The sequence below is a fragment of the Oncorhynchus keta genome, chromosome 2 (assembly GCF_023373465.1).
Source record: "Oncorhynchus keta strain PuntledgeMale-10-30-2019 chromosome 2, Oket_V2, whole genome shotgun sequence".
Taxonomy (NCBI): domain Eukaryota; kingdom Metazoa; phylum Chordata; class Actinopteri; order Salmoniformes; family Salmonidae; genus Oncorhynchus; species Oncorhynchus keta.
The window spans coordinates 14,475,581-14,495,461 of record NC_068422.1 but is presented as its reverse complement, the minus strand read 5'-3'; the positions used below and the strand labels follow the sequence as shown (position 1 = coordinate 14,495,461).

The 19,881-nt window shown below is 42.5% G+C and overlaps 1 protein-coding gene across 2 annotated transcripts in view; it reads left to right on the top strand.

Annotated features, from left to right (window-relative positions):
• The first annotated feature begins 2,887 nt into the window (after positions 1 to 2,887).
• The window catches only part of LOC118372314 (guanylyl cyclase C), a 33,631-nt gene continuing 16,637 nt past the window's right edge, over positions 2,888 to 19,881 (top strand). For both annotated transcript variants that reach the window (XM_035758158.2, XM_035758157.2), the window contains exons 1-13: positions 2,888 to 3,575; positions 5,290 to 5,402; positions 5,500 to 5,567; positions 5,935 to 6,147; positions 6,406 to 6,527; positions 6,649 to 6,748; positions 7,092 to 7,206; positions 7,329 to 7,470; positions 8,325 to 8,407; positions 8,493 to 8,601; positions 9,129 to 9,210; positions 9,395 to 9,497; positions 9,590 to 9,652. In XM_035758158.2, coding sequence (XP_035614051.1) covers positions 3,368 to 3,575; positions 5,290 to 5,402; positions 5,500 to 5,567; positions 5,935 to 6,147; positions 6,406 to 6,527; positions 6,649 to 6,748; positions 7,092 to 7,206; positions 7,329 to 7,470; positions 8,325 to 8,407; positions 8,493 to 8,601; positions 9,129 to 9,210; positions 9,395 to 9,497; positions 9,590 to 9,652 — 1,521 coding nt within the window. In that variant the 5' untranslated portion in view covers positions 2,888 to 3,367. The remainder of the gene's footprint in view (positions 3,576 to 5,289; positions 5,403 to 5,499; positions 5,568 to 5,934; positions 6,148 to 6,405; positions 6,528 to 6,648; positions 6,749 to 7,091; positions 7,207 to 7,328; positions 7,471 to 8,324; positions 8,408 to 8,492; positions 8,602 to 9,128; positions 9,211 to 9,394; positions 9,498 to 9,589; positions 9,653 to 19,881) is intronic.

Below are 19,881 nucleotides of genomic sequence, written 5' to 3'. Positions count from 1 at the left end.
TCATTCCTACTGTATTATTCACATACCTGTGTGAACATTTGTTGATTATTTGCATTAATAAGTTAACTTGTGGTCAAAAAAAGTTTATTAGCAATTAAAATATTGCTTATTACAATGGTATGTAATATTGATAGTCCATTAGAGGGCAGACAAGGACAAGTAATCCTCAACCAATTTCTGAGAAATTCAAAGGTATACACAACACAGTACTTCACAAAACAGGTGAACTCTCAAGCTCTTTAAAGTGGGGCTGAAGTAATGGTTAAACCTGACCTGTTTTAACCCCTGATGTCATGCATTATACAGTATTTTGGATAATCCACTTTTTGGCACTGTAAATCCAAGATAGATAAGCCATGAGGACACTGCTTCGGTTTAAAACGCGGTATAGATCTAAATCTTTCCAGTTATTTTTTATGAGGATGTCAACTTTACTTCTGTCTAATCTATCCTCCAGACTGCCAACTATCCTCCAAGCCAGCATCAAAAAGAAAATATCTTAATTAATTAAATACATACAGTTGAAGTCTGAAGTTAACATACACTTAGGTTAGAGTCATTAAAACTTGTTTTTCAACCACTCCACAAACTTCTTGTTAACATACTATAGTTTTGGCAAGTCGGTTAGGACATCTACTTTGTGCATGACACAATTAATTTTTCCAACAATTGTTTACAGACAGATTATTTAATTTATAATTCAGTGTATCACAATTCCAGCGGGTCAGAAGGTTACATACACTCATTTGACTGTGCCTTTAAACAGCTTGGAAAATTCCAGAAAATTATGTCATGGCTTTAGAAGCTTCTGATCGGCTAATTGACATCATTTGAGTCAATTGGAGGTGTTCCTGTGGATGTATTTCAAGGCCTACCTTCAAACTCAGTGCCTCTTTGCTTGACATCATGGGAATGTAACTAAGACTAAGAACTAAGAACTATGTAAACCTAATGGTCAAAGTCAAGGTATTGGAGTGGCAATCACAAAGCCCTGACCTCAATCCTATAGAAAATGTGTGGGCAGAACTGAAAAAGTGTGTGCGAGCAAGGAGGCCTACAAACCTGACTCATGTACATCAGCTCTGTCAGGAGGAATTGGCCAAAATTCACCCAATTTATTGTGGGAAACTTGTGGAAGGCTACCTGAAATGTTTGACCCAAGTTAAACAATTTAAATACAATTCTACAAAATACTAATTGAGTGTATGTACACTTCTGACCCACTGAGAATGTAATGAAAGAAATAAAAGCTGAAGTAAATCATTCTCTACCCTTATTCTGACATTTCACAGTCTTAAAATATATTGGTGATCCTAATTGATCTAAGACAGGGAATATTTACTAGGATTAAATGTCAGGAATTGTGAAAAACTGAGATTAAGATGTATGTAAACTTCTGACTTCAACTGTACATACAGAGCCCAACAGAAACATGTGATCAGATTGCTGGTCAGTAACCAGATTTAGACTTTAAACCTGCTATTAAGCATAGATAAGGTCCTCCTGCCCCAGGTCCATGATAACAATGCATGTACTGACGTACTCACACACACACACACACACACACACACACACCCCTAGACACATGCTTGAATGGACGTACAAACGCACCACACACAGACAAGCTAAAATATACACACAGAACTAAGTAAACCTAATGGTCTGTCCTCTTGACTTGGCATATTGATGAATGAGATGTTTGTGCAGGTAACGGGGCGGGGGGCGTGGGAAATAGGGCCATAGCCGGACATAATGTTTGTCTGGAGGTGTGTCCACAGACAGGATGATCTACAAGGTGAGCTGTTTTGGTGAAACTCAGCTGAGATCACCTTTAGACAATAGCCAGGCATTGGTGTGTTCTGTATCTGAGTAAACAGGTGAGTGTGTCCATCTGTTATGACTAACCTAACAATACTGCACGAGGCTGACGGCATGATGCTGACAGCTCCCCTCTATTCCTACCCTCACTGCCAAATGAACAGCATGGGTCATTGATCAATTGCAACCACTTACCCATTCCATCTAGCTTTGAATCTGAATTTTAAACATAACTGAGTTCCAAAATGTTCTGACACTGAGTCCACCTTATGCCTACGCATGGTTATGCTCTTATCTCGGCTGCCATTTGAAACCATGTAGAATTTAGAATTAGCTTTGCAATTAGAAACCCTAATTCCCTGTTTTACCATTGTTCAAAGTTAAGTTGGAGTGGTAGCTCTTCAGCTAAGAAAACGGTACATAAAGTCATGATGTTTTCATCTTACTGTCAAACAAATCACTTCAAAAAGTAGGCTATCTGCGCATATTTGTCCAAGAGGAAGGGAAAGATACATTTGTTACAAAACACCAAAAAGTGTAAGGACATTCGGCAAATGTCATTAGGTCTACACTCTTGTAGCCTGAATGAATTGATGCGTCTTGCTGACTAAAGGACACCTGAATACGTGCTGGAATACATTATTATTATTCTCTTTACATCATGACACAGAGGTAGAATGTTTCTGATTTCATTTGGAATAGTTTTATTTTCATATTTACCACTGTAGCAGTACAAATTGCATTTTATAGAAATGGTTTAGCCCTCCCTGGCCCCCAGTAATTCCCACTGCCCCATAGGCCTACATGCCCTCTACAGGCCTATGGCTGTGTACTGGCCTGTGTGTATTGTGGTTGTGTGATGTGCAGGGTTGAGGGCAATTCAGAAAGCAAACCCAATTCCAGTGTACTTCTTGAATTGACTGGAATTTAAATGGAATTGACACGATCCCTGATGATGTGAAGTGTGTGTGATTATTGGTTTTGATGGACCTTGGAACAATGGTGAGAAGGTTATTATTGTCTGACCACCTCCCTCAGGCTGTGTGTTGATTCCAGTTGTTCATTAACAGGTGCGTTAGGAAAGCACACGTGAGTTGCCAAATCTAAGAGGAACAAAGTAGGTGTGTAAATCCACATATCTTTTTTTTAAAACAAAGCAGTCAAGTCATAGTCAGTCATTACATTTAAAAAAAACATTGGGACATTCTGAGAACTACATTTTCATAGCCTTCATAGGTTTTTGCACGCAGATTTTATGTTTCTTTTCAAACTGAAAAAGGTGTCTGGACTGAATGGAACATATGAAAGGAATATAGCGTCAGAATATTGAGATATTTGGAATACAGAATCAAAAGGGGTGACAAGTAACAATCTTTTTTGTTAAGTTTTTACTTTTTGGAATTAGTAGAACATTTCTGGCAATTGGATTTTGCTAACCCACAGCTCAAATGCCTTGTAATTGAACATCTCAAAAGAATTGACAAGAGAACAAGTCGTTGAGGCTGGAAAATCCAGACTCACTTTGTGAAAAGTTGGAACAGTCCTCAGAATGGCTTATAGAGGTTTGTCGCTGTGGGTCTGCTGGCTGGTGCTGATCGTAGGACGATGCGAGGCGACCTATCCACCGTGTCTGGATGGGATCATGATGAACGTGGTTCTGCTGGATGACGATGTCTCTCCCTGGAGTATGAAGTTTGTCCGTGGTGCTGTGGAACGTGCAATACAGCATGATGCTGAACTCACCTGCTGTCCAAATGGTAAATGGAATCATAATTGTACAACTGTAAATGAATAGTGAGATGACACAAGGTTGCTGGTTCATGTCCAACCGCGGCTGATCCCCCCTTAATTGGTAGTATGCAAGCACTAATAGGGCAGGATATAAAACAACAACAACATGGGTATTCAACCAGGGTACTGCAGGGAGTCTACTAATTACACTCACTGGAGCATAGCCGTTGGAAGTAGGGGTGCTGAGCTCTGATAAATCAGAATCATAAAAGAAGAAGAATATCATTTTCACAAAAGTAGTGTAAAGGGGGCATTTACATCAAAAAGTGCAACGTTTTGGGCAAAGACACAAACATCCACGCAAATTAAATATTTTTCTTGTTCAAATAACATGGGAACAACCACTTTTTGTGCAGTATTAATTTACCATCCTTACAAACGACTTAATGTAAATGTACATTACTGTATTGTACATAGGCTGGTGGTCATCTAGGTTTGTACCTGTAGACTTTCCATCACCATGAAGAAAAACAATGCACAATACAGTAAATGAGTATATTGAGACATCAAGTGGTTTGTGATGATGTGGTGTGATGGTGTGGCTCAGTTGGTAGAGCATGGTGCTTGCAATGTTAGGGTTGTGGGTTCCATTCCCACAGGGGACCAGTGTGAAAATGTGGCTCTGGTTGAATGAATAGACCATTTCAGTTTTCATATATAAATAAATTGCATTTGCAAAGAATTTCCACGAGTATTATCAGATTAACTGTTTTGTATAGATAATTATCAGACTCAAGTTACAAATGCTCATAAACACTCAAAAACAACCTCACTGAGCTCGAGCTGTTTTGCAAGGAGGAATGGGAAAAAATGTCAGTCTCTCGATGTGCAAAACTGATAGAGACATACCCCAAGCGACTTACAGCTGTAATCGCTGCAAAAGGTGACGCTACAAAGTATTAACTTAAGGGGGCTGAATAATTTTGCACGCCCAATTTTTCAGTTTTTGATTTGTTAAAAAAGTTTTAAATATCCAATAACAGTCGTTCCACTTCATGATTGTGTCCCACTTGTTGTTGATTCTTCACAAAAAAATACAGTTTTATATCTTTATGTTTGAAGCCTGAAATGTGGCAAAAGGTCGCAAAATTCAAGGGGGCCGAATACTTTCGCAAGGCACTGAGGTATCTGACATAGTACCAGTCACAGGTTTCTTGACTTGGACATTCATTTTTGCCAACACATTGCTAACCTTGGTTTAACCAGCTAAACAGCTGCTATTAGTGAACATGTGTTTGGAGATACCGTTGTAGTTCAAAATACATTTTTAAATGATATTGGTCTCATACTCATATTTTTAAATGTTAACGCAGGTGCAGCGAAATGTTATTAGTCTATGTTAGAGTTTACACTTCTTCCAATTATAATGTTGGGAATGGGGAGGTTGATTAACAAATCTATTAATAAAAACATGTTTATTACTTGTCCTTGCCATTATCATTCACCAGATGATAAGAGAAGACATGGGAAAAAACATGTTTTGCTAACATATGATGGGGGTCCCTGGGCAGGGGTCCCTGAGCAAGAAAAGGTTGAAGAGCCCTGGTTTATAAGGATATCCTAGGCCTACACTGTGTTATAGCTGTCATCAAGTGTTGATGTTCTTTGGCTGAATCACTATCTGTGGGTCCACAATCTGTGTTTTCATCATTATGGTGTATTGGCATTGTCTTTGCCAAGGAGTGAAGCGCAACCTGACTGCCAACTTTCGAGGGCTCGAGACTAGTTTGTACAGCAATAAAGGCTGTCGAAGCAGCACCTGTGAGGTGGTGGAGACCGTGAAGAACCTAACTGTGAGTGTTAACCATCTCACACACGCACACAGAAACACACACACATACTGTGTCGCTGAAATATTCACATATCTAAGCTGCTTCTCCTCTGTTTTAGAGGACAGGGGAGGTGGGCTGTGCTCTCCTGGGGCCCACCTGCACCTATGCAACCTTTCAGATGGTTGAGTAAGTGTTGATTTGATATGATTTGTGTTGTCGTGACACCATATCCCTTTCTATCCTTTTTACTTACCTCTATATATATCTCTCTCTCTCTCGCTTTCTCTCTCTCTCTCGCTCTCTCTCTCTCTCACACCCCTCTCTCTCTCTCTTACTCTCTCTCTCTTTCTCTCTCTCTCTCTGTCTCTTTCCCGCCGTCTCTCTCTTTCCCTCCCTCTCTCCTTGTCTCTCTCTCTTCCCCCTCCCTCCCCCCTAACTCTCTATCTCTTTTGCACCTCTCTCTCTCTCTCTCTCTCTCTCTCTCTCTCTCTCTCTCTCTCTCTCTCTCGCTTTCTCTCTCTCCCTCACCCTCTCCCCTCTATCTATGTGTCAGTCTTGAGGTTGGTCTGGAGCTCAAAATGCCCATCATCTCAGCAGGCAGCTTCGCTCTGTCCTGTGACTACAAAGAATATCTGACTCGCATACTTCCCCCCGCACGCAAGATCTCCACCTTCTTTATCAAGTTTTGGGACTTCAACAATGATATCAAACCCAAGTGGTCCACAGCCTCCCTTTATAAGAAGCAGAACACTGAGGACTGCTTCTGGTGAGTGAGTCACTTGTGAGTCGCTTGTGAGTCGCCTGTGAGTTCCTTTTGAGTCACAGGTGTCCTGACTTGTTTGTGAATTCTTTTAAGTGTAATTATGATGGAAAAGGGTGACGGTGGATATGAATTAGACATGTGATTCTGTATGCTAATCTAATGGACACTTAGATGACTTTGAGATTATTTATTTGTGTTTATTATATTTGCTTAGATGTGATGTTGATACTGATGTCATGGTATCTGCCCATCCCTCTCCAGGTATATCAATGCACTGGGTACAGCTTCAGCCCACTTTTCCTTACACATAAAAAAAACAAACGTCATAAGCAAAGCAGAGGACCTTAGAAAGGAATTAAGCTCCAAAAATAGGACAAGCAATTGTAAGTAAGCCCACAACATCTAACAAATCGGGAGCATTTGCACATACTGTCGACAGGGCAGTGAACAGATACCAACAGTCTCCATTTCTATTTCATTGACTCTCTCCTCTTCACTGTGCAGTGTTCATAGTGTGTGGGACACCAGAAGACATCGTGGACCTGAAGAATGGAACTATAGAGGCTGATCCTAGTGTTGTTTTCATCCTGATCAATCTTTACAAGTTAGTCCTCTCTCTCTCTCTGTGTCTCTGTGTCTCTGTGTCTCTCCCCCTCTCTCCCTCGTCGTCCTCACCACCTACAACGTGTTCGCTGCTGACTACTCGGTGGGTGGAGGGGTGTGCACGTGTGTGTGCACGTGTGTGTGAGAGCCTTACAGCTCTTGATTTGGGTCTGGTGAACTGCAATGCTCTCGCTCTCCCCAGTCTGTTATTTGTCTTTGTGTTTTCATTTCTTCCTTGTAAAAAGTTCAGAAAGGTTTAATATTGTAATCACCATGCTTCAGGGAGTGTTTGAGAGCACCAGTGTTTTCAGTGTCATTGACAATGAACCCATGACTCCACACAGTGATAAGTACTACACCAATAAGTCCTCTATCCCTGCTATGAAGAACGTGTTGGTTCTCACCATGCCCAACACTAGGAACTATACTGTGGACACAGACCTGGGAAACAACGTGATGGTGAGACTCCCTGCTGGGTTGAGGCCCTGTCTATCATTGTACTCTGAGGTGTCCTATTCATCCTATTCTCGATATTGTGTACTACTTTTGACCAGGGCCCAATAAATCTGCCTTCTGTCCAGATGAATGACTATATGGCAGCGTACCATGATGCAGTGCTGATGTTTGGTCAGGTGATGAGGAAGCTCTGGAACAAGCCTGAGTCTGAGCTCAACCCCATGGAGGTAGTCAACATCAACCACTTCAGAAACGTCTCCTTTGACGGTAAGAGACCAAGAAGCAACACATCAAGCTGTGTGGTCTGGCCTGGAGATGTGGCCACCTGTGTGTGTGTGTTTTGTGTGTGTGTGTGTATACATGTGTGTAGTAGTGGTGCGCTGGTCAGCTGTTTGTTCACCCACACGCGCCCACAATTGGTAATAACCCATCCACAACCGCCTGATAAAGTGAAAAAAAGGAGGGTTCCCACCCGACCTTAACCCGCAAATATAGAAAATGCGTTGTAGGCCACAGTCAGACACAGCGGAACAATTTTTCGACAGTGGGTGCAGTTTTATGAAATTGGCTTTAGCTAGCCCAGATAGGGTCCCAATCTCCCAACTAGCTATCAAGAAGCCATTTCAGTGGTTCCACTAGATACCTCAGCCACAAAGCCATGTTGTAAAAATGCAAGTTGTATTTATTTATTTATTTATTTGTCTTAATTTAAGATTAGGTGTAAGGTTAGCAGTTTGGTTAAGGTTAGGGTTATGTTTAGGTTTCAGTTTAAAATCAGATTTTATGAACAGAAGTTGTAGACATAGGCAGTGTTTAGGACGTTGTGGCTGGAGGAACTAATGATGACCCCATTTCAGTTTATCAACTGCAGGAAAAAGCTGTTCCAGGTGTTAAAAAATACGCAGAATTCTTCACCCCTCAGCCATCCTCACGTATTTTGTGCCCCCTCAGATTTTTGGTGTGTGTGTGTGTGTGCGTGTGCGTGTGCGTGTGCGTGTGTGCGTGTGCGTGTGTGTGTGTGCGTGTGCGTGTGCGTGTGAGTGTGTGTGTGTGCGCGCGTGTGTGTGGTTCTGTGGAGTGTAGTTCTGTGTAGTGTAAATTGTGTATGTGTTTCCATGCAGGCATTGCAGGACACTACAAGCTGGATGACTATGGGGACAGAGATGTGAATTTTTCAGTCATTTACACCACCACTGACAACAAGGTAGGTCAGCTATCATGCATATCATATGATTCTATTGTGTCAAAGTTAATGTTTTAACATAAGCCCTCTCCTGTCTCCTCCGCAGTATGAAACTTTATTTATATTCAACACCGTCTACAACTACACCAAGGTCGTTAACAGTAACCCATCATTCATCTGGGGCAGAAGCCTCCCATATGACGCCCCATCCCAGCGTATGTGCTCAACAACACACACGCACACACACACACACACACACACACACACACACACACACACACACACACACACACACACACACACACACACACACACACACACACACACACACACACACACACACACACACACACACACACACACACACACACACACACACACACACACACACACACACACACACACACACACACACACACCCTAATTCATGAGCCACAGCCGTCATGACTGGCTTAGTTGGCAGCATTAACGGATCATTAGCTGTCATTCCTGATAGATATGGGACATTCCAGTACAGAACCGGTGTGGAGGGATCAAACTCCAGATTCAATGTACACTAATACCAACTCAATTACCCCCTGGCCTGAACACTCATTGAGACATTTTACAGTTCTGACGCAGTCCTTTTTATTGGTCTGCTCATCGTATCATAGACATAGTAATGCCCAAGCAAAACAGTGTGTGTGTGTGTGTGTGCGTGCGTGCGTGCCTAGGTCTAACTAGTGCGGTGTGCCTCCCCCAGGTCTGAAGGCGCATGCTATCATTGTCATTGTCTTAGCTGTCACTGTGGTGGGGGTGGCTACCATCGCTTTCATCTTCTACAGGTAAGAGTTAGATAACAGATAGCAGCGCAGTGTGAGAGAGTTCTCGCTCCTAGAAATATAATTACTAGAACAGGGATATGGGGTTCCAGCCATCACATATAATTTACTTGAATGGGGATCTCCATTCTAGTAATTATATTTCAATGAGGGAGACCTCTCATACTTTGCTGCTATTTGTTACCAGGAGGAACAAGAGAGAGCGCCGGCTGAGGAAGAGATGGTCACACATGCACTCTGACCTCATCACCCCGCTGGAGTACAATGAACGCAGCCTGGTCTCCCTCAAGGTCAGCTTGTCATCAGTGTGCGATAACCCCTGAAAGTTAAGTCACATACTCCAGTACGTCTTCTAATCTGTCTCTGTCTGTTTGTTTGTCAGATTGACGAAGACCACAGAAAAAACACAAGTTATAATATCCACCAAGGACGCTATGACAAAAAGGTAACTCAAACTTTTGCATAAAACCACCAGAGCCGTAAATATACTATACAGTATACAGTACCAGTCAAAAGTTTGGACACACCTACTCAATCAAGGGTTTTTCTTTATTTTGTACTATTTTCTACATTGTAAAATAAATAATAGTGAAGACATCAACATTATGAAATAACACATATCATGTAGTACCATGTAGTAACCAAAAAAGTGTTAAACAAATCTAAATATATTTCATATTTGAGATTCTTCAAAGTAGCCACCCTTTGTCTTGATGACAGCTTCACCTGCAGTGCTTTTCCAACAATCTTGAAAGAGTTCCCACATATGCTGAGCACTTGTTGCCTGCTTGTCCAACTCATTCCAAACCATCTCAATTGGGTTGAGGTCGGGTGATTGTGGAGGCCAGGTCATCTGATGCAGCACTCCATCACTCTCCTTCTTTATATGTTTGTTAAAGCAACAACCACAGCTCAGGGACTAATACAGAGTCATACACAGTGCATTTGGAAATTGTTCAGACCTTTTGACTTTTCTCAAATTTCGTTACGATACAGCCTTGTTCTAAAATTGATTAAATTATTTTTTCCCTCATCAATCTACACACAATACCCCATAATGACAAAGCAAAAACAAGTTTTCTGATTTTTTTTTGCAAATGTATAAAAAATAAACTGAAATAACAGACCCTTTACTTAGTACTTTGTTGAAGCACCTTTGTCAGCGATTACAGCCTTGAGTCTTCTTGGGTATGACGCTATAAGCTTAGCACATCTATATTTGGGGAGTTTCTCCCATTCTTCTCTGCAGATCCTCTCAAGCTCTGTCAGTTTGGATGGGGAGCATTGCTGCACAGCTATTTTCAGGTCTATCCAGAGATGTTCGATTGGGTTCAAGTCCGGTATCTGGCTGGGCCACTCAAGGACATTCAGAGACTTGTCCCGAAGCCACTCCTGCGTTGTCTTGGCTATGTGCTTAGGGTCGTTGTCCTGTTGGAAGGTGAACCTTTGCCCCCGTCTGAGGTCCTGAGTGCTCTAGAGCAGGTTTTCATCAAGGATCTCTCTGTACTTTGCATCGTTAATTTTTCCCTTGATCCTGACTGGTCTCCCAGTCCCTGCCGCTGAAAAACATCCCCACAGCGTGAATCTTCTGCCACCACCATGCTTCACCATAAGGATGGTGCCAGGTTTCTTCCAGAAGTGATGCTTTGCATTCAAGCCAAAGATTTCAATCTTGGTTTCATCAGACCAGAGAATCTTGTTTCTCATGGTCTGAGAATCCTTTAGGTGCCTTTTGGCAAACTTCACGCGGGCTGTCATGTGCCTTTTACTGAGGAGTGACTTCCGTCTGGCCACTTTACCATAAAGGCCTGATTGGTGGAGTGCTGCAGAGATGGTTGTCCTTCTTGAAGTTTATCCCATCTCCACAGCAGAACTCTGGAGCTCTGTCAGAGTGACCATCAGGTTCTTGGTCACTTTCCCGACCAAGGCTCTTCTCCCATGATTGCTCAGTTTGACGCTATGGCCAGCTCTAGGAAGAATCTTCCATTTAAGAATGATGGAGGCCACTGTGTTCTTGGGGACCTTCAATGCTGCAGAAATGTTTTGCTACCCTTCCCCTATTTATTTTTTTCTTATATATTTTTGGTATTTTACCCCCTTTCCTCCAAATTTCGATCTTGTCTCATCGCTGCAACTACCCAACGGGCTTGGGAGGTGAAGGTTGAGTAATGCTTCTTCCAAAACTGACCCACCAAACCACACTTCTTAACACCCGCCCCCTTAACCAGCCACATTGATTCGGAAGGGTTGGGTTAAATGTGGAAGACACATTTCAGTTGAATACATTCAGTTGTACAACTGACTAGGTATCCCCTTTCCTTTAAAATCAAATCAAATCAAATGTATATATATCGCCCTTCTTACATCAGCTGATATCTCAAAGTGCTGTACAGAAACCCAGCCTAAAACCCCAAACAGCAAGAAATGCAGGTGTAGAAGCACGGTGGCTAGGAAAAACTCCCTAGAAAGGCCAAAACCTAGGAAAAAACCTAGAGAGGAACCAGGCTATGTGGGGTGGCCAGTCCTATTCTGGCTATGCCGGGTGGAGATTATAACAGAACATGGCCAAAATGTTCAAATGTTCATAAATGACCAGCATGGTCAATAATAATAAGGCAGAACAGTTGAAACTGGAGCAGCAGCACGGCCAGGTGGACTGGGGACAGCAAGGAGTCATCATGTCAGGTAGTCCTGGGGCATGGTCCTAGGGCTCAGGTCCTCCGAGAGAGAGAAAGCAAGAGAGAATTAGAGAGAGCACATGTGGGGTGGCCAGTCCTCTTCTGGCTGTGCCGGGTGGAGATTATAACAGAACATGGCCAAGATGTTCAAATGTTCATAAATGACCAGCATGGTCGAATAAAAATAAGGCAGAACAGTTGAAACTGGAGCAGCAGCACGGCCAGGTGGACTGGGGACAGCAAGGAGTCATCATGTCAGGTAGTCCTGGGGCATGGTCCTAGGGCTCAGGTCCTCCGAGAGAGAGAAAGAAAGAGAGAAGGAGAGAATTAGAGAACGCACACTTAGATTCACAGAGGACACCGAATAGGACAGGAGAAGTACTCCAGATATAACAAACTGACCCTAGCCCCCCGACACATAAACTACTGCAGCATAAATACTGGAGGCTGAGACAGGAGGGGTCAGGAGACACTGTGGACCCATCCAAGGACACCCCCGGACAGGGCCAAACAGGAAGGATATAACCCCACCCACTTTGCCAAAGCACAGCCCCCACACCACTAGAGGGATATATTCAACCACCAACTTACCATCCTGAGACAAGGCTGAGTATAGCCCACAAAGATCTCCGCCATGGCACAACCCAAGGGGGGGCGCCAACCCAGACAGGATGACCACATCAGTGAATCAACCCACTCAGGTGACGCACCCCTTCCAGGTACGGTATGAGAGAGCCCCAGTAAGCCAGTGACTCAGCCCCTGTAAAAGGGTTAGAGGCAGAGAATCCCAGTGGAAAGAGGGGAACCGGCCAGGCAGAGACAGCAAGGGCGGTTCGTTGCTCCAGAGCCTTTCCGTTCACCTTCCCACTCCTGGGCCAGACTACACTCAATCATATGACCCACTGAAGAGATGAGTCTTCAGTAAAGACTTAAAGGTTGAGACCGAGTTTGCGTCTCTGACATGGGTAGGCAGACCGTTCCATAAAAATGGAGCTCTATAGGAGAAAGCCCTGCCTCCAGCTGTTTGCTTAGAAATTCTAGGGACAATTAGGAGGCCTGCGTCTTGTGACCGTAGCGTACGTGTAGGTATGTACGGCAGGACCAAATCAGAGAGATAGGTAAGAGCAAGCCCATGTAATGCTTTGTAGGTTAGCAGTAACACCTTGAAATCAGCCCTTGCCTTGACAGGAAGCCAGAGTAGGGAGGCTAGCACTGGAGTAATATGATCAATTTTTTTGGTTCTAGTCAGGATTCTAGCAGCCGTATTTAGCACTAACTGAAGTTTATTTAGTGTTTTATCCGGGTAGCCGGAAAGTAGAGCATTGCAGTAGTCTAACCTAGAAGTGACAAAAGCATGGATTAATTTTTCTGCATCATTTTTGGACAGAAAGTTTCTGATTTTTGCAATGTTACGTAGATGGAAAAAATATATCCTTGAAATGGTCTTGATATGTTCTTCAAAAGAGAGATCAGGGTCCAGAGTAACGCCGAGGTCCTTCACAGTTTTATTTGAGACGACTGTACAACCATTAAGATTAATTGTCAGATTCAACAGAAGATCTCTTTGTTTCTTGGGACCTAGAACAAGCATCTCTGTTTTGTCCGAATTTAAAAGTAGAACGTTTGCAGCCATCCACTTCCTTATGTCTGAAACACATGCTTCCAGCATGGGCAATTTTGGGGCTTCACCATGTTTCATTGAAATGTACAGCTGTGTGTCATCCGCATACCAGTGAAAGTTAACATTATGTTTTCGAATAACATCCCCAAGAGGTAAAATATATAGTGAAAACAATAGTGGTCCTAAAACGGAACCTTGAGGAACACCGAAATTTACAGTTGATTTGTCAGAGGACAAACCATTCACAGAGACAAACTGATATCTTTCCGACAGATAAGATCTAAACCAGGCCAGAACTTGTCCGTGTAGACCAATTTGGGTTTCCAATCTCTCCAAAAGATAGTGGTGATCGATGGTATCAAAAGCAGCACTAAGGTCTAGGAGCACGAGGACATATGCAGAGCCTCGGTCCGATGCCATTAAAATGTCATTTACCACCTTCACAAGTGCAGTCTCAGTGCTACGATGGGGTCTAAAACCAGACTGAAGCATTTCATATACATTGTTCGTCTTCAGGAAGGCAGTGAGTTGCTGCACAACAGACTTTTCAAAAAAAAATTGAGAGGAATGGAAGATTCGATATAGGCTGATAGTTTTTTATATTTTCTGGGTCAAGGTTTGGCTTTTTCAAGAGAGGCTTTATTACTGCCACTTTTAGTGAGTTTGGTACACATCCGGTGGATAGAGAGCCGTTTATTATGTTCAACATAGGAGGGCCAAGCACAGGAAGCAGCTCTTTCAGTAGTTTAGTTGGAATAGGGTCCAGTATGCAGCTTGAAGGTTTAGAGGCCATGATTATTTTCATCATTGTGTCAAGAGATATAGTTCTAAAACACTTGAGCGTCTCTCTTGATCCTAGGTCCTGGCAGAGTTGTGCAGACTCAGGACAACTGAGCTTTGAAGGAATACGCAGATTTAAAGAGCAGTCCGTAATTTGCTTTCTAATAATTATAATCTTTTCCTCAAAGAAGTTCATGAATTTATCACTGCTAAAGTGAAAGTCATCCTCTCTTGGGGAATGCTGCTTTTTAGTTAGCTTTGCGACAGTATCAAAAAGGAATTTCGGATTGTTCTTATTTTCCTCAATTAAGTTAGAAAAATAGGGTGATTGAGCAGCAGTAAGGGCTCTTCGGTACTGCACGGTACTGTCTTTCCAAGCTAGTCGGAAGACTTCCAGTTTGGTGTGGCGCCATTTCCGTTCCAATTTTCTGGAAGCTTGCTTCAGAGCTCGGGTATTTTCTGTGTACCAGAGAGCTCGTTTCTTGTGAGAAATGTTTTTAGTTTTTAGGGGTGCAACTGCATCTAGGGTATTGCACAAGGTTAAATTGAGTTCCTCAGTTAGGTGGTTAACTGATTTTTGTCCTCTGGCGTCCTTGGGTAGACAGAGGGAATCTGGAAGGACATCAAGGAATCTTTGTGTGGTCTGTGAATTTATAGCACAACGTTTGATGTTCCTTGGTTGGGGTCTGAGCAGATTATTTGTTGCAATTGCAAACGTAATAAAATGGTGGTCCGATAGTCCAGGATTATGAGGAAAAAATAGATCCACAACATTTATTCCATGGGACAAAACTAGGTCCAGACTATGACTGTGACAGTGAGTGGGTCCAGAGACATGTTGGACAAAACCCACTGAGTCGATGATGGCTCCGAAAGCCTTTTGGAGTGGGTCTGTGGACTTTTCCATGTGAATATTAAAGTCACCAAAGATTAGAATATTATCTGCTATGACTACAAGGTCCGATAGGAATTCAGGGAACTCAATGAGGAACGCTGTATATGGCCCAGGAGGCCTGTGAACAGTAGCTATAAAAAGTGATTGAGTAGGCTGCATTGATTTCATGACTAGAAGCTCAAAAGACGAAAACGTCATTTGTTTTTTTGTAAATTGAAATTTGCTATCGTAAATGTTAGCCACACCTCCGCCTTTGCGGGATGCACGGGGGTATTTCCCAATGTGTCAGAGGAAACATTGTTCAACTGACAACAAGGAGTTGCTACAGCGCGATGAGCCATGTAAAGCCCCCCCAGGCCAAACACTCCCCTAACCTGGACGATACTGGGCCAATTTTGCGCCGCCCTATGGGACTCCTGATCATGGCTAGTTGTGACACAGCCTGGGATCTTACCCAGGTCTATAGTGACGCCAATAGTACTTTGATGCAGTGCCTTAGACCGCTGCGCCACTCGGGAGGCCCACAGTTTTTTATGTGTAATAAATTTGCAAACATTTCTAAAAACCTGTTTTTGCTTTGTCATCATGGGGTATTGTGTGTAGATTGATGAGGGAAAATATTTATTTAATCCATTTGAAATTAAGTCTGTAATGTAACAAAATGTGGGAAAATTTGACTACCGGTCAAATGTTTGGACACACCTAATCATTCAAGGGTTTTTCTTTATTTTTTTCTACATTGTGGAATAACAGTGAAAACATCAAAACTATGAAATAACACATATGGAAACATGTAGTAACCAAAAAAGTGTTAAACAAATCATAATATTTGAGATTCTTCAAAGTAGCCACCCTTTGCCTTGATGACAGATTTGCACACTCTTGGCATTCTCTCAAACAGCTTCATGAGGTAGTCACATGGAATGCATTTCAATTAACAGGTGTGTCTTCTTAAAAGTTCATTTGTGGAATTTCTTTCCTTCATAATGTGTTTGAGTCAATCAGTTGTGTTGTGACAAGGTAAAGGGTGGTATAAAGAAGATAGCCCTATTTGGTAAAATACCAAGTCCATATTATGGCAAGAACAGCTCAAATAAGCAAAGAGAAAAGACAGTCCATCATTACTTTAATTAGGGAAGTCGAGAATTTAAGCAGCTTTTCGCAGCTTTTTGTTAAAAATCGCGCAACATTTCAGCGCCCTGCTATTCATGCCAGGAATATAGTATATGCATATGATTAGTATGTGTGGATAGAAAACACTCAGACGTTTCTAAAACTGGTTAAATCACGGCTGTGACTATAACAGAACGTGCGTTTCATCGAAAAGTGCATGAAAATCTGATCACTGAAAATGGAAATAAATATCCATGCGCGACTTCAAGGAATTGTTCAAAGTGAACCGAATTAAATTAGGCCGAGGTTGCAGTGCCTACAGCCTTGTCATTTGATTCAGCTTTGATTCTTGGTCAAACCGAATCAAGGGAACCGATTCCCTCCGGTCTCCGACCGAATGTTTTGGTCGAGCTCTCTCCAAGTCATTTTTTAGAGACGGACATCTATAGAATTTACCGAATTTTATCGCTTATTAACGTGTACTAATACCTAAAGTTGCATTACAAAAGTATTTCGAAGTGTTTTGTGAAAGTTTATCGTCGACTTTTTTAATTTTAAAAAGTGACGTTACGTTAGAAAAAGCTATTTTTTTCCGTTGTTCACACAGTATTCTTAGATCGATATCTAGGCTATATATGGACCGATTTAATCGAAAAAAGACCCTAAATGATGTTTATGGGACATCTAGGAGTGCCAAGAAAGAAGCTTGTCAAAGGTAATGAATGTTTTATATTTTATTTCTGCGTTTTGGTTTGCGCCGGCTAACGCAAAATCTGTCGTGTTAGGTGACGTTGCAGTATTTTGAGGGTGCATGGTATCAGATAATAGCTTCTCATGCTTTCGCCGAAAAGCATTTTACAAATCTGACTTGGTGGATAGATTCACAACGAGTGTAGCTTTAATTCAGTACATTGCATGTCCATTTTAATGAAAGTTTGAGTTTTATCAACCTCTATAGGTGGCGCTCTTGAACACTTCCGCTGATTGATGTTCCCACCACGGGACCACGTCCCTAACAAGTTAAGACATGAAGGTCAGTCAATACGTTGAAAGTTTCTTTCAAAAACGTTGAAAGTTTCTTCAAGTGCAGTCGCAAAAACCATCAAGCGCTATAATGAAACTGGATCTCATGAGGACCGCCACAGGAAAGGACCCAGAGTTATCACTGCTGCAGAGGATAAGTTCATTACCAGCCTCAGAAATTGCAGCCCAAATAAATGCTTCACAGAGTTCAAGAAAAAGACACATCTCAACATCAACTGTTCAGAGGAGACTGCGTGAATCAGACTTTATAGTTGAATTCCTGCAAAGAAACCACTAGTAAAGGACACTGATAAGGAGAGACTTCCTTGGGCCAAGAAACACGAGCAATGGACATTAGACTGGTGGAAATGTGTCCTTTGGTCTAGGGTCCAAATTGGAGATTTTTGGTTCCAACTGCCGTGTCTTTGTGAGACGTGGTGTGGGGGAACGGTCCTTCTGTAGCTCAGTTGGTAGAGCATGGCGCTTGTAACGCCAGGATAGTGGGTTCAATCCCCGGGACCACCCATACGTAGAATGTATGCACACATGACTGTAAGTCGCTTTGGATAAAAGCGTCTGCTAAATGGCATATATTATTATTATTATTATTATCTCTACATGTGTATTTCCCACCATAAAGCATGGAGGAGGAGGTGTTATGGTGTGGGGGTGGTTTGCTGTTGACACTGTCTGTCATTTATTTAGAACTGAAGGCACACTTAACCAGCATGGCTACCATAGCATTCAGCAGCGATACACCATCGCATCTGGTTTGGGCTTAGTGGCACTATCGTTTATTTTTCAAATCAAAATCAAATCAATTCAAATGTGATTGTGCTTCTAGTTCTGGCAGTGCAGTAATATCTAATAATTCCCCAACAAGAACCAAATGGTCACATGGTTAACAGATTTTAATGTGAGTGTAGCGAAATGCTTGTGCTTCTAGTTCTGGCAGTGCAGTAATATCTAATAATTCCCCAACAAGAACCAAATACACACAAATCTAAAGGGGTGAATGAGAATATGTACATAAGTATATGGATGATAGGCAAGGTGCAGTAGATGGTATAAAATACAGTCTATAAACTCAGCAAAAAAATAAATGTCCTCTCACTGTCAACTGCATTTATTTTCAGAAAACTTAACATGTGTAAATATTTGTATGAATATAACAATATTCAACATCTGAGACATAAACTGAACAAGTTCCACAGACATGTGACTAACAAAAATGGAATAATGTGTCCCTGAACAAAGGAGGGGTCAGAAGTAACAGTCAGTATCTGGTGTGGCCACCAGCTGCATTAAGTACTGCAGTGCATCTCCTCCTCATGGACTGCACCAGATTGTCCAGTTCCTGCTGTGAGATGTTACCCCACTCTTCCACTCTTCCACATGCAAGTTCCCAGACATTTCTGGGGTGAATGACCCTAGCCCTTACCTTCCGATCCAACAGGTCCCAGACGTGCTCAATGGGATTGAGATCCGGGCTCTTCACTGGCCATGGCAGAACACTGACATTCCTGTCTTGCAGGAAATCATGCACAGAACGAGCAGTATGGCTGGTGGCATTGTCATGCTAGAGAGTCATGTCAGGATGAGCCTGCAGGAAGGGTACCACATGAGGGAGGAGGAAGTCTTCCCTGTAACGCACAGACAACAAACTCAGTCCAATGATGCTGTGACACACCGCCCCAGACCATGACGGACCCTCCACCTCCAAATCCATCCCACTCCAGAGTACAGGCCTCGGTGTAACGCTCATTCCTTCGACGATAAACGCGAATCCAACTATCAACCCTGGTGAGACAAAACTGTGACTCATCAGTGAAGAGCACTTTTTTGCCAGGCCTGTCTGGTCCAGCGACTGTGGGTTTTGCCATTAGGCACTGATGGAGGGATTGTGCGTTCCTGGTGTAACTTGGGCAGTTGCTGTTGCCATCCTGTACCTGTCCCGCAAGTGTGATGTTGGGATGTACCAATCCTGTGCAGGTGTTGTTACACGTGGTCTGCCACTGCGAGGATGATCAGCTGTCTGTCCTGTCTCCCTGTAGCGCAGTCTTAGGCGTCTCACAGTATGGACATTGCAATTTATTGCCCTGGTCACATTTGCAGTCCTCATGCCTACTTGCAGCATGCCTAAGGCACATTCACGCAGATGAGCAGGGACCCTGGACATCTTTCTTTTGGTGTTTTCAGAGTCAGTAGAAAGGCCTCTTTAGTGTCCTAAGTTTTCATAACTGTGACCTTAATTACCTACCGACTGTAAGATGTTGGTGTCTTAACGACCGTTCCAGAGGTGTATGTTCATGAATTGTTTATGGTTCATTGAACAAGCATGGAAAACAGTGTTTAAACTCTTTACAATGTTACAAAGTTATTTGGATTTTTACAAATGATCTTTGAAAGACAGGGTCCTGAAAAAGGGACGTACATGTGATATGAGTAATGTAAGATATGTAAACAATATTAAAGTGGCATTATTTAAAGTGGCATTGTTTAAAGTGACTATTGATCAATTTATTAAAGTGCCCAGTGATTGGGTCTCAATGTAGGCAGCAGCC